Here is a 13,793-nt window from a genome sequence, read left to right as displayed (position 1 = left end):
ACTTAAGCTGTTGGCACACTTGAGAGAGTTTAGGGGATTCAAACCTGAGGGTCAACTTTGGGCCAATGGGATCATTTCTAGAAGCCCCTTGTCCTGTATGCTTCAACCCTGGGTGGGGGGGAGCTGAGCATAGGCACCAGCAGGAGGTGAGTTGGGCACCAGCCAGATGATGTTCTTAAATAAAGCCTTGGCATGACTCTCCCCATCAGGAGAGACTAGTTCCAAAAATGAGAATTTTCAGAGGCGCAACTATAATAGGAATGGAAACTTATTCCTCCTAATTACATAATTGCATAATTATGCAGTATTAAAATTATGTAAGCTGAACTCAGAGGCTTAAAACCTGGCCTGGATTTCCCTCATCACCTGAGGGCTCCCATGTGGCCTGGGGAGGAAGATGAGACGGAGGGTCTGTGCTGACCGGAGAGAAGGCATGTCGGGCTGCCAAGATCTAGGGCCATTTCATCTCTGTGTCCCACAGAATGCAGAGTCAGAGGTGAAGCTCCTGGTACCCTTTTTCTAAGCAGATAATCAGCTTAAATAACAAGCCATTCTCTGTTCTCAGAAGGAAGCAAAGGAATGTGAGCGTCAATTATGCCTTCTTAGCTCTAGGAGTCACACCAAGGACTTGACTTGGCCCTCCTGCAACACGGGAGATACTCTGATCCGAGATTCCTGCCCCTTCTCCAGGTGCACCCTCCCTCAGCTCTCAAACCTAAGATTCCTTCCCTAATCGCTCCATGGGCAAGTTCTAGCTATAGTCTACTTCCTCCTCTTGCCTTGAAGAACTGAACATACTTATGACTTATGTGAGGAAGACTTCATGGCTAGAGGACCTGACCCGTCTGGGCTCATGTAGCCCGATTCCTGAGTAGGTCTGCCTCTTCTCCATCTCTCCATGGTCCCCTCCTCCATCAGCAAGGTGGCAACAGGACCCCTGAGTGATTCTAACAGGCAGAGTGGGATCAATATCTCCAGATCTGATACTTCCAGAGTTGCCAGACACTGCCCCCCACCCTCCTCCAAGATCCAGGCCACCTGAGTAGGTTAGGACAGAGAGGTCAACTATTAACCTCTGCTGACACAGAGAAGTACAACTGGCTTTGGGGACAATCAGGGTCTCTGTTTCCCACAGTGGCTCTGATGTGTCACATCCTTGATGACCTTATATGGAATCAGAAGGCTTTATTTTTCCTATCATGTTTATTCCATCTTTTACTATTATTTTTTAAATCTGAGCAGCAACAGGGGGCCTGATAGAGAAAGTAAAAGAATTAACACATTCACCCCTGTAAAGAACAAAAACATGTCCATTCTAGTCTCTTCCCTTGGGGGGCCCTTATCGTATGTGGTGGGGGGAAGGGACTGGTCATTATCTGGACAGCCTCAAGGCAGCTGGGAAAGACAGAGCAGGTGGGTGGAGCTACAAGGCAAGAGGTGTAGGGAAGAATGAGGCCTGTTTATGTCAGTGGGAGGTAGTTTCAGAGGACATTGAGGCAAGGCCCAGAGAGGATAGGAAAGCCTATAGCCATCCTCTCCCAGACACCAATGGAAAAAGCAAATAAAATCAAGAACCCCAGACAAACTGTCTTTGCTGTCAAGGCCAAGCATCTGACTAGATATGAATGTCAGGGGGAAGTGGATGTTTTAAAGAGCGCTCAGAGTTACTTCAGTGGAGAAGCATCCTGCCCTCACTTTAGATAGCACCACTGCGCATCACTATACCAAGAAACACCCAAAGGTTGGGGGCTGTAATTTCTCTTTGTGGCTAATTAGTTTCTTTTCTTGTTAGTCACTGATGTCTACAGTTTCCAAAATATAGTTTGAACAGAGAAAAATCTGCATTCCTACTGAGTTAATTCTATAACAGCAAATATACTGTACCTCAGGTACATTTTTCTTAAATTCCCGGCGGAGTTCAATTAAATGTTTATGAGAATGTTCACTCTCCTCCTGCCGTGCAGACAGCTCGGAAGCGACGGAATTAAGCTCCTTCTGAAACAATAAAGAAATAAAAAAAAAAAAAAAGAGAGAGAGAGAGAGAGAAAAGAAAAAGATTTTTCCCCCTCTTCTTCTTTTTTAATCATCATACAAAACAGCATTTTGAACAAGTTTTCTTAACTTACAAAGCTGAGAAAAGACAGAATATTGACTCCTGGCACAAATGAATAATTTACAAAACTGGGGATGCAACTGAAAAAAATCCAGGACAGCTTTTTTTGCTCATCGGATCAATAATCTCCCATAAAGTTGGGTGGAGCTAATTTTTTTTACCTCTCCCCCACCCCCCTGCCCCACCTTTTAAATTTCCAAAGGAGTGATGGCATAAGCTTGTCAGTAACTGTAGAAAACATCTCCAAACCGTGTCAAAATAGTAAAGTGCGGCATATTGTATGGGCATATTATAGTGTAAGAAAGTGCTGTCGACAGCTTTCATATATCAGAGGTGGGAACTGTTCCAACTATGACTTACTTACACTTAAGGGTTCATAAATACGCCTTTTAAGATATAGATGGCTTTTTAATTTCAGTAGATTTTGGAAAAATGAAGGTGCCAATAAGAAGCAAGCTGACCTTTTGTGTATCCTGCAGTAAATCATTTAAGGTTCACTTCAAGTATAAGAAATATTTCACCAAAGACTCCTGAATTCAGAAGAAATGGGTTGGAAGGTGCCTTGCCTGCTTATGTGCAATGAAGGCACCAGACCAGGTTTTTACAGGATGTACCATTGAGGAGAAAAAAAGAGAGTGAGGGATGGAAGGGGGGGCACCCCAGCTTACATACATCACAGACAATGTCTGCTGGTCGTACATGTATATTTGATCACTTCTCTCTCCGCTTTCTTCACTTTAACGGTGGCAGTTTCACAAGGGGAGTACAATTCACCATGAGTTGTCATGGATTTCATTTGCATAATTCAAGAAATGCTCTGTTTATGTGGTCTGCTGCTTTCTTGCACCATCCCGAGATGGGCTTTTTTTCTGGACCATAACTCGAGGAGCATTTCTGTATATATCACCCGATTATATTTGCAGCAATCAAGCCTCATAATTTCCTAAATCCGGTGATGCAATAAATTTCTGCAATCAGATTTATTAAAAACACACACGCAGATGCAAGAGTGTATTTCTAGGGTGAACTCTTTAATCTAACATATGTATGATGAGGCCCGGCACCGTGTTGAAAGACCCCATTTGTCATCGCTAATATGCATTCATCTTGCACACACAATGAAACACTTTTACCATTAGATAATGAAATAAAAGTACTATTAACCCGCTGCAAATCCTTTTCCCTGTAAGAGACGAAATGCATGGTAATTGTCTTATATCATGTCTGAGTCGGTAAATCTGCTCTATAGCAGCTCACCATAGCACCATAAACCTTGTACCCATCAGAGGCTGGAGAGCCTACCCCAAGCCCAGCATAACAGTCTCTGCCTATGGTGCCTTAGGGAGAAATTGGCGAGGGAATTTCTATTTCTGGAGAAATGCCTAACCTCGTTGGAGAACCATGGGACTAGAAGAGAGAAGGTCAAGGCATAAAAGCAGAGATTAAAATAGAGGGGCAAGGGAATCAGAAATGTGGTGCTCTCCAAGGTGCTGAAGTCAATTCGATGCACAACACTAGGTACGTTTACTTGAAGGCATGGAGGATTCCAGTACAAATGCTCCATGGAATTTTGAGCCAGGTAAGGAAGAAGGTATCATTAGGAGAGACAGAAACAGCAACAGTTTCTGACAGTCTACCAAAGTGACAGAAGAAAAAGGGAGACTTCTGATTTATCATTATTTTAAAATAATCATCATTTCCAATGAAGAAAACACAACTGACCACAACCAAAATATTGAGTGACTGGGGAGAGGTCTGTGTTTGTAGGAAAAGTACTGATCAAATGTAGATAAAATCCAACCAGGTGGTGCAGTCAGGTGGACAGAATGTTCACAGTTTTCTTCAGGTTTTCTCATCTGTCTTGAAGACAAAGATGGGATTTTTACATTGCTGTAGGACATGCAGAGCTGTGACTTGTTTTGACATTACTTAATTTTGGGTTATCACGTATCTGACACTATGTTCTAATCTCTGGGACACTGCCCCTCCCTACATCACAGCAACCAATACACCTGGTCGGTGCTGGACTTGGACTCCTCAGTTAAAACATCAAATCCAGGCTCTGAGAAGAAACTGCACAGCAAGAGAAGTCCAATGACTTGATGTGTGGTACCAGACAATTATGCTGTGTGACTGCACTGGGGCCCTTCACCAGAACCTCCCAGGTTGCTAGTGGGTGTGAATCTCTCTACTGCAGACACAGCAGAAGAAAGACCAGGACAAGGAACATCGGCAAAACCTCAGGCCCAGACCTTATGGTGTCTTTCTTGTTGAGCCCTAGAAGAGCAAACAATATCCATGTCCTTCTCAACTTTGCCTGCTTCCATGCTCATCCTTCAACCCTGAATTCTTGCCACATTTCTTTGGAAAGCTTACTAATAACAACATCACCAATAGCAATAATAGTAAATAATAATCATAACTACTATTCATCGGGTGCTTACATGTGTCAGGCACCATGCTAAGCTCCTTACATACATCATCTCATGTAACAAGCACATTAATGTGTCTGTTAGGTGATTCAAGCAGGGACTAAGAAATAAATTACAGTCAATTCTAATAGTTCAGGTGTGGATTATCCCCTTGGTGGATAATAAAGGCAAAACTGTAGTGCCTGGCTCTTCATAGGGCTTCTGCTCCATTTCCCCACTGGCTGGGGGATGTTCAGGGAGCTTGTTTTAAACGCTATAATTGTATAAACCACCAAGCACAGTACCAAGTGTTCAATACATATTGGCTGATATTATTCTGCTTTTTAGATAGACTGAGAGCTCAGAAGACATCCCACTAGATCAGTGACTCTAAGAGTTCTGGATTTCATAGGCCAATAAAAATCTCACCCCCCCCCCCCACCAAAGGACCAACAGAGTATGGCCAAGTTTTACTGTATCAAAGAAAAACATTAAAAGCCACTCCTGCTCACCCTAAAAGATGGGATATTTGAACATTAACAAAGCAAAAGGACCAAAACCAGAATCAACAAGAGTCTTTTAAAATAAATACACCTAAAATACAAAAGCTCACAGCACTATATTTATTTTGAAGGGATGGGGAAACTCTCATAAACATAAGCCAACACTGGTCTAAAGGTGAAATTTTAGAAACGAGTGTTTCTAAACACACACACACAGCTAGCAGGGCCTCTCCTTTGATGATCAAGCAGAACTTGGTTCCTCTCCCCCCTGGCTCTCAGCCCCCAGCCCTAGGGGAGCCATGATTAACACAGACCCAGACTTTGGACCAGGCCCAGGCCGGGAGGAGACTCATCTGATTAACCTGCCATCAGCAGCAGACAGACAGCCCGGAGCCCGGCGCAGACCATTCAAATAATGATCATCATAAACAGCCCATTTGCAACTAAAAAGGAATAATTTTAATGAGCTTGAAGCAGATGATGGATGCAGCTGAAGCTCGGGCCAATGTGCAGAGAAAAAGGAAGTGGGAATTGAGCTGCACCCAGGACCAAGCCCAGCAGAAGAAGCTGGGGTGGGGAGGAAGGGCTCTCCTTTGGAAGATGGAAAGGGAACTACACCCTTGCTTCCCCATGGGCCCACTGTGCCCACTGCCCAGTGAGTACCCCTAGGTTTGGGAGGGTCTGCCCTGCAGTATACTGGACAAACTTGAAAACTTAGACCTCCAAAGCACCCAGAGTCTCAGAATGTATGGAACAGAAGGAAACTTCGAGGTTGTCTAGTCTATCACTTTCCAAACTTCAATCATGCACACCCCTCTGGCATGCATTTTGCCATATTGATATTCCACATGAATTACTATTTAATATTTATCTTCAAATTGACTATTTTTCTTTTTGATTGAAGTATGTATAGCTTTAAGTTCAGTTTTAAGACTGAGTTTTTACACCTTGCAACCATTACCCAGATCAAGATACAGAATGTTCCTTTTCTGAGCACCTTAGAAGGATCCTGTGTGCCTCCTTCTTTTGAGTACAGCCTAAAGGTGGCTCTTATTCTGGTCCTAGCATCATAGATAAAATTTGCCTGTTCTTGACCTTCATAATGACTCCCTTCTCTTCTTTTTAGCCTGAATAAGTGCATTTGAAAAGGAAAAAAATTTTTTTATCACTAGAGAATCCTAGGTCATAAACACATGGTAGCCACTGAAATAAAATACAATGCAAACAAAGCATTGCTATTTGTCATTGTTATAAAAGGAGGCTACCAAATATTAGAGAGGTGTTAAAAGTAGTGTAGCACCAGGCCGACTTTCTTCTTGTCAGAAAGAGAAAGAATGGAAGAGCACTGAGAAGGAACAACTATTCTTCCTGACATGAGTTGATCCTTCTAACGTTAGGTCTACTTACTGCTTACAATCATTTCACGTCCATCAGTAAGTGTATGTCCCACACTTTAGCAAGAATTAATTGAATCTGATTCTGCCATTTACATTTTTTTAAGTTTATTTATTTTGAGAGAGAGAGAGAGAGAGACAGAAAGTGGGCAGGGAAAGGGCAGAGAGAGAGGGAGAATCCCAAGCAGGCTCTGTGTTGTCAGTGGAGAGCCCCACATGGGGCTTGAACTCACGAACCATGAAATCATGACCTGAGCCAAAGCCAAGAGTCAGATGCTTTACCGACTAAGCCACCCATGCGCCTTGATTCTGCCCTTTTAAAGATGAGGAAACTGAAGCACAGCCTAGACTACTGGCCCAAGTCATACAGCTGCTTAAAAGGGTGCATTTCCTCAGGGAGAAGGGTGGTGGGTGGGGAAGGAAAACTGTTACCTACAGGGAGGCAAGTTGAACATTCTCAGTTAAACTGTGTTCCTCAAGCAGGAGGGAAGGGGAATCTTACAAGAATACTTGGTTTTGAAATTTAACACCTGATCCTAAAATGTCAACTACATACACAGCTCTGGACTAGATGCTAAGTTCACATAGAGGAAACGCCTAAGACACCACCTGAGTTGTGTACATGCATGTCAGTTCCTCCATCATATGTGTACACTCTTCTCAGCTCCAAAGACAACCCCACACTCAGACATGTTCCCCCAAAACCAACTCCAAAAAGAGTTGACCTTCTAAAAAAAATGCAGTTATTGTTGGGGATCAGGGATTAAGGAAGTGAGGACCAAGGACCTCAGATGTCACTTGGTCCCTGTCAGCCCCTCCCATCTTCTGCTCTCCTTTCCTTCCCAGCCAGACTGAATTCCTTGCAGGAATCCAAATGCACCAGGGCTTCCCAACACTACGGCTCCACAGACTTCATTCCCTCAGCCCAGATGATCTCATTTTTTGTGCTGATCGTACGCATCATTTTGTCTCAGCTTAAATGTCCCCTCTTCCAGGAGGGCTTCATGGACCTTTCCTTCCAAGTCCAGGCATCTCCATTGTACCTCTGCTAATCCTTTCTGATATTTTCCCTATCAGAAAATATATGATAAAATATTATCAGATTTTATTTTTTAAAGCCCTAGAACCTTGTCCTCAAAATCTTACACAGAAGTTCCTTATAGAAAACAAGGGCTCATAGCTAACATTTATGGGTTCCTATCAGTATATTTATGCTAGTACTAATGGAGTGTATAAAGTACTTTATCTCTTATAAGGATATATGGCTGAAGTGATAGTTGAGATTCCAGGACAGGCCTGGAAAACTAGGATGAGCAGTGGTTATGACTTGTAATACAGTCACCAACTACCTCAAGACACACATGGAACTCTGCTTTGTCTCTACTGTAGGGAGATCCAATTAGAGATGTTGGACCCTCATCCATCCACTCACCTATCTGTCATCCATCCATGATCTCCAGTGTACTAAGCACTGGATAATGGGAGAGCAACAATGATTCAGATGTGGCCTGTATCCTACAAGGGCTCAGAAACCCACGTGGACAAGCTAGGGCATAAATAGTTGTGGTAAATGGGGACAAAGACCATCATGTTGAGATATCACCTCCAGTGTAGGCTTAGAAGATTCAAACTCTTATACATCCTGTATTGCCTCTGAGGGGGTATGGAAACTAATGGAGCAAGGGAGAGGGAGAGTTTTATCTACGTCTTCTAAAGAAATCACTCTGTGATTCTCAACTTGGGCTGGGGCTGCCAGTACCCAGTTAGGTGTTACCTAAGACAGAAACCCTTTACCCCACATCCATCCAATCACCCATCCATATATCTACTTATCCATCCAAAATCCATCTAATTAATCATGGATCTACCCCTATCCAATCATCCAGCCAACTAATTACTGAGTCACAACTCTGTGCCAGGTACAATGGGAAGTACTGGTATAGAGAAACCAGCCAACACAGTCTCTGTCCTTGAAGAGTTCACAGAGCAGTGGAGAAGACAGGTTGATTCCAATACCATGTGCCTAAGTACAATATGAGAAGTATGAATAAAGTACAATGGGAACACAGAGAACAAGGGAACTTCCTGTGACTAGGGGGATGGGTCATCAAGATGGGAGCATTTGACCCAGGTCCAGAAGGATGAGTGTGTCAGACAGAATCCCAGGCAGAGGGAATGGGGCTGTTGCAATAATCCCATACCTGGTCTCCCTATTCCTGTCTTTAGTTTTATTCTCCTTAAAATGTATCACTACCAAACACATTGTGTATTTCACTTACTTATTTTATTTGTAATAATGAAAACTCCACAAAAACAAGAGAGATTTTGGTCCTTTCTTCCTTATTATATATTCACTGCCTAGAACAGTTCCTGATACATCATAGGCACTCTAGAAATGTTTGCTGGTCAAATGAATAAGTGAATGAAAGAATGCTATGTCAGAAGCAGCTCTGGAAGAGCCTGGTCTATCTGGGAAACAAATGACATGGTTTAGAGACCACAGACCTACATCCAAATCTGGCTTTGACACTTCACTAGCAGTGTGACCTTGGACAACTGACAAACTTAGTTTCTGTGTCTGTAAAGTGGGGATAAAAATTTGTGCCTGTAGGGTTATTATAAAGATCCTTTGAGAACCAGATTGCAAGTGGGTAAAGTGCTTGTCACAATGTCTAGGATCGTCAGTGCTCACACTCTCCAATGGAATGTCAGTCCCTCAGGGTGGGGACTGTGCCTGTGTTGTTCACAGCTGTAGTCAGGGGTTCAAGCCTAGTGCCAGGTGCATAGTAGGGACTCAGTAAATATTTGTGAATGAATGGCTGTTAGCAGATATAAGTATGAGAAGTCCTTTGTGGCAGAAGCAAGGTGGGACCTTCTTTGTGCACACCAAATGTCTCAATCTTCCTCTCTGGTCCATGGAGCTATTTAGAGCTTGGCCATCAGAGTCTCAGGTTGAGTACAAAGGTTTCAGGGGATGCTGTGGGGCCTTCAGAGGGGCCCCCAGGGCCAGCTCTGGGAGGGGGCTGTGGGATGACCTGGGATGGAGGGCACATGCCGGCCTGCCATGAACAAGGAGACAAGATGGATGGTTCTGCAGCCTGCTGAGATGGATAACCGAGCTGCAGCTGAGAGACAGCCCGGTTACCAGAGCCATCCATCACTCCCTGCACCGTATGTAAATTTCAGATGCCAAGATGTATCGGGCCAATTATCTGAGGCTGGGGCAAGGGGTGGTGCCTAAGAGAAACAGTTCCCAGCCAAGCTAGCTTTACTGCATTCCATCAGCTGGGCTGGGGGTGATAGACAGTTCATATTCAGGTCAAAGAGCCTACTAAAGGGAATGCGGCCAAACCTCGAGGCCTGGGTGTGTGGGTGAGGCTGCCAACACTTCTTAGCACTCTCCCAGTGCAGTGATAGCAATAATATAATAACAGCCCCAGAGATGGTTTACTATACATATATGAGGTCCATTCTAATTGGCACACAAAACTTCACTTAATTCTCCCAATGGTGCTTGGCACACGGTGGATTCTCTAGAAACATCTGTTGGGAGAGGAAATGAGTGGTCTATAATGCAAGGTGCCATTTTACACATAGTACCTGCAGAGGACAAAGCCACTCATCCAAGGTCACATGGCTGGGAAGAGGCATCATGGGGACTTGAACTTATGTCTTTCTGGATTCTTTCCTCCAGGTACTGAGAGGGCAAACTTTCTCTGACCTGACTGTCCTCGACAAGGACTCACGTGGACTAAAGACCAGGAATCTGGCTGGGCCTAATCAGTCTGTCTGTCCATCTGTTCGTCCATCCATCCATCCATGCATGCACGCATCCATCCATTTGTACTCATTCACTCAACTATTACTTAAACACCTACAACATTGCCTAGAACAAGCCAGGCCCAGATCCTGCCTGCATGGAGCGATGGGTCAGATAGGGAACACAGACAATCATGACTGCAGTCCATCAGGCCCTCCTAACAGCCCTCACAGCTCTGGCTTCCAGAAAATCCAGGTGGCAATTGACTTTTACTTGGAGGCAGGCCAACAACTGACATTTGGCAGGCAGCGTGGGTTCAAGTCTGGACATCTAGCTTACTGGCTCTGCGAGCTTGGGCAGGCCCTTGGCCTCTGTGCATCTGGGTTTTACACTGTTAAATGGAGTGGTGGCATACACACCTTGTTGGTGGTGCAGGCAGATGAAAGGCTTGTGGTTGGCAGGGAGTCCAGGCTGCAAGGAATGCATGGAAGGGTTGGGTGCTCAGCGGCCTAGGGTGTTGCTTGGGCTGGAGCCAATGCCAGCCCCAAGGCCCCAAGGGAGTGGCAACTTTCCATGCCCTGGTATTGGGATGAGGCCCAGACCTGGGGTCGGGACATTGCTCTCATCAGCAAATCCTGTCAGCTTGATCTAAACATTTCTCATCCTCTCTACTGCTGTCACCCTGGGCCAGGACACTCTCAATGCCTGCCTGGGTGATCACAAAAGCCTCCTCACTGGGCTCCCTACTGTCACCTTCAGTCCCTTCCCCATCCAGCAACCACAGCAGTGCTGTTAAATCTAAGTCATATCCTGGCCCTCCTCTGCTCAAAACTTTTCCATTGCTCCCACTGACTCGGAGCCAAGACCAAAGTGCTCACCATAACATCATAGCTCCAAGTGATTCATCTCAGCCTCACTTCCTTCTATTTCTGCTTTGCTCACTCTCCTCCAGCCACATGGGATCCTCACTGGCTCTTGAACACATCAAGTACATTCCTGCCACAGGGTCTTTGCACTGGCTGTTCCTTCTGCCCCAAATGATATGATATGATATATATATCATATATATATATTCCCCCCTCTCCTCCCCCCCCCCCCAGAATTCCACATGGGTCTTTCCTTTGTCTCCTCTGGTCTAGGCTCTTATATCACCTTCTTACCTGTCTCATTATTCTATTCGAAATAGCAAGCACCTCCTTCTTACTTCACCTGTCCCTCTCTCTGCTTATTTTTTTTTCCATGCCACTTGTTATCAACACATTTATGTTACTATTTCTCTATTTGTTTATTGCCTGTTTCTAACGCCTGCCCTACTCTGATGTCAGCTCCAGAAGGACATGATCTTTGTCTGTTTGGGTCACTAATGTATCCCCAATGCTCAGCTCACTGTAGGTGCTCAATATTTGTTGAATAAATGAATGTAGAAATAAATGAACAAATGAAAGATGGATTTGCCAACTCTGGGCCCCAACCGCCTCCCCCTTGTAGTTGCCCCCCACTCAGTGCCCTGCCCCACCTTCAGGGCCCCACCCCCACTCCTAAACATCAGGCGGGAAAACAAGCCTGCTCTTGTAGCAGGCAGGACCTGGAGGTGGCTGTCCTTAAGAGAGGATGCCAATCAAATACCTAATTATCTCGCCACGAACAGGGAGCCACATCCGATCACTTCCTTCTGCCCTTGATTGCTGCTTTATATTCCAGAGTTCTCAGAATGTAAAACCTCACAGCACCAGGAAAATAAAGTAGTCTTCACTCTGGCCTGTATCAGGTGAGGAGCCAGGGACCTCTAGGGTCCCTTTCTTAGGGCTAACACAGCTGGTCCGGTGGGGCGAGGGGGCCAGGCAGCCGCTCTTTGTGCTCCACCCTCTCCTGTTAAAAAGGGGGGGTCACATCAAGTAATCATTCATTTAGTCAGTCATTCAAGTGTTTATGGAGCACCTACTATGTGCCAGGCACTTGCTAGTGGCCATAGTAGTGATAACTCATCACACCAGAGGAACTAAGTGCTTACTATATGCTGTCATTTTCCATGTCTCGGTTCATCTTGTCTCCTATAGACGGGGAAAACAAGGCTCAAAGAATGATGTCACTCATCACAGTCAGGAAAAAGCAAAGCTCAGCCTTGAACCTGAAACTCTCTTCCCCAAACCATGGCACCTCCTCTAAAGTCTGTGCCATTTTCAAAATCATCCTCAAATTCATTTCTCTGAGCAGCTTCTCTTTTGCAGTGGGGGTGTACTGGGTGTAGGAAGGTCTGTGGGAACCTCAGAAAGCTCTGGAAAGGGGCTCAGTCTGTTAAGCATCTGACTCTTGGCTTTAGCTTAGGTCATGATCTCATGGTTCAGGAGATTGAGACCAGTGTTGGGCTCTGCACTGGCAGCATGGAGGCTGCTTGGGATTCTCTCTTCCTTCTCTCTCTGCCCCTCCCCAACTTGCGCACACTCTCAAAATAAATAAATGTTAAAAGAAAAAGAAAGCTCTGGAAAAACTCACTGATGTACAGCGCTTAGATGATGACAGGTGTATATAATCCAGGCGGAGAAGGAGCCATTCACTGAGGGCCTGTTGTGTGCTAGGTGGAGTTCTAGGAGCCTCACGCAGCTCAGTGGTGGAAGACGACGGGCACACAAAAGCATAGGCGGCCTCAGGGAAGCGTGCTGTAGAAGGCTGCAGCCAACAGAACACGGGCACTGGCATCTGAGGGAAGGCACCTGAGGAGGAAGACCCACGGGCAAAGGTGTGGAGCGGGGAAACCCCACGCTGTGGTGGGGAGGGACTGACCACCTGGCAGCACATTACAGACTCATGGGAACTAGGGTCAGAGAGCCATGAGATTAAAGCAAAAAGCAGGTGGGACCGGAGACAGCTCTTCAAGCAGAGGAGGGCACTTGCTTCGGGCAACTCTGGAAAGCCACACTGGCAGGAGAATGACACTGGGGGCTGGAGCAGCAGATACCCCAGCTTCTGCTACCTGCCAGGTAGGTAAGGGTGAGTGGGGACAATGGATACAAGAGAGAGGTGACGGATTTTCAGGACTTACTGGAAAGGGATTGATGCCATTCAGCAACTGGGGCGCTGAAAGCAAGAGAGAGGGAGAGTGCTCACATGGGGACGGCTGGGCACGGTCAGGAACAGTTCACACCAGGAATCTGCGGGCCCTACATTGGCACATCCCCTAATTTGCTGTTGACTTTGGCAAGTGCCAGGCCTCCTGCTGCCCCACTGTTTCCTTGGTTAAATAAAGGCAAGATATCTCCAGGGGTTGCTGGGAGAACCTGAAGAAATTTATAGAGCAATTTCTTTCTAAACAAATGGGAGGAATTAGTGTGAATAAATGCCCGGTGGAGTCTAGTTTGTAAGTGTGAAGATGGAAACATTTTCAAAGAAAAATACTTTCGGGGTGATAGGAGGAAGAGGGAGTCAGATTTCAAAGCAAATGCCCCCCACCCCCATTCTGCTGGTGTACCTGACTCCCAGAGACATCCCTGAAGGCCAGCCCTAATTTGGCTGCATTCCATTTATTGTGGCTGTTCTTTTTAGGATTGAAAGATATTTATTTACTTGAGATGCCACCTCCAGGAAGGAGGTCCTGATTGAAGGGGGCCTGCTTAA

At 45.4% G+C, this 13,793-nt stretch overlaps 1 protein-coding gene across 1 annotated transcript in view; it reads right to left on the bottom strand.

Moving 5' to 3' along the window:
- CUX2 (cut like homeobox 2) overlaps positions 1-13,793 on the bottom strand; it is a 260,307-nt gene that overhangs the window by 98,475 nt on the left and 148,039 nt on the right. Inside the window, exon 3 of the mRNA XM_039220192.1 lies at positions 1,885-1,995. Coding sequence (XP_039076123.1) covers positions 1,885-1,995 — 111 coding nt within the window. The remainder of the gene's footprint in view (positions 1-1,884; positions 1,996-13,793) is intronic.

The sequence above is a fragment of the Hyaena hyaena genome, unplaced genomic scaffold (genome assembly GCF_003009895.1).
Source record: "Hyaena hyaena isolate Hyena2069 unplaced genomic scaffold, ASM300989v1 scaffold_0, whole genome shotgun sequence".
Taxonomy (NCBI): Eukaryota; Metazoa; Chordata; class Mammalia; order Carnivora; family Hyaenidae; genus Hyaena; species Hyaena hyaena.
The sequence above is the reverse complement of the archived record's forward strand: the minus strand, read 5'-3'. Positions and strand labels throughout refer to the sequence as shown.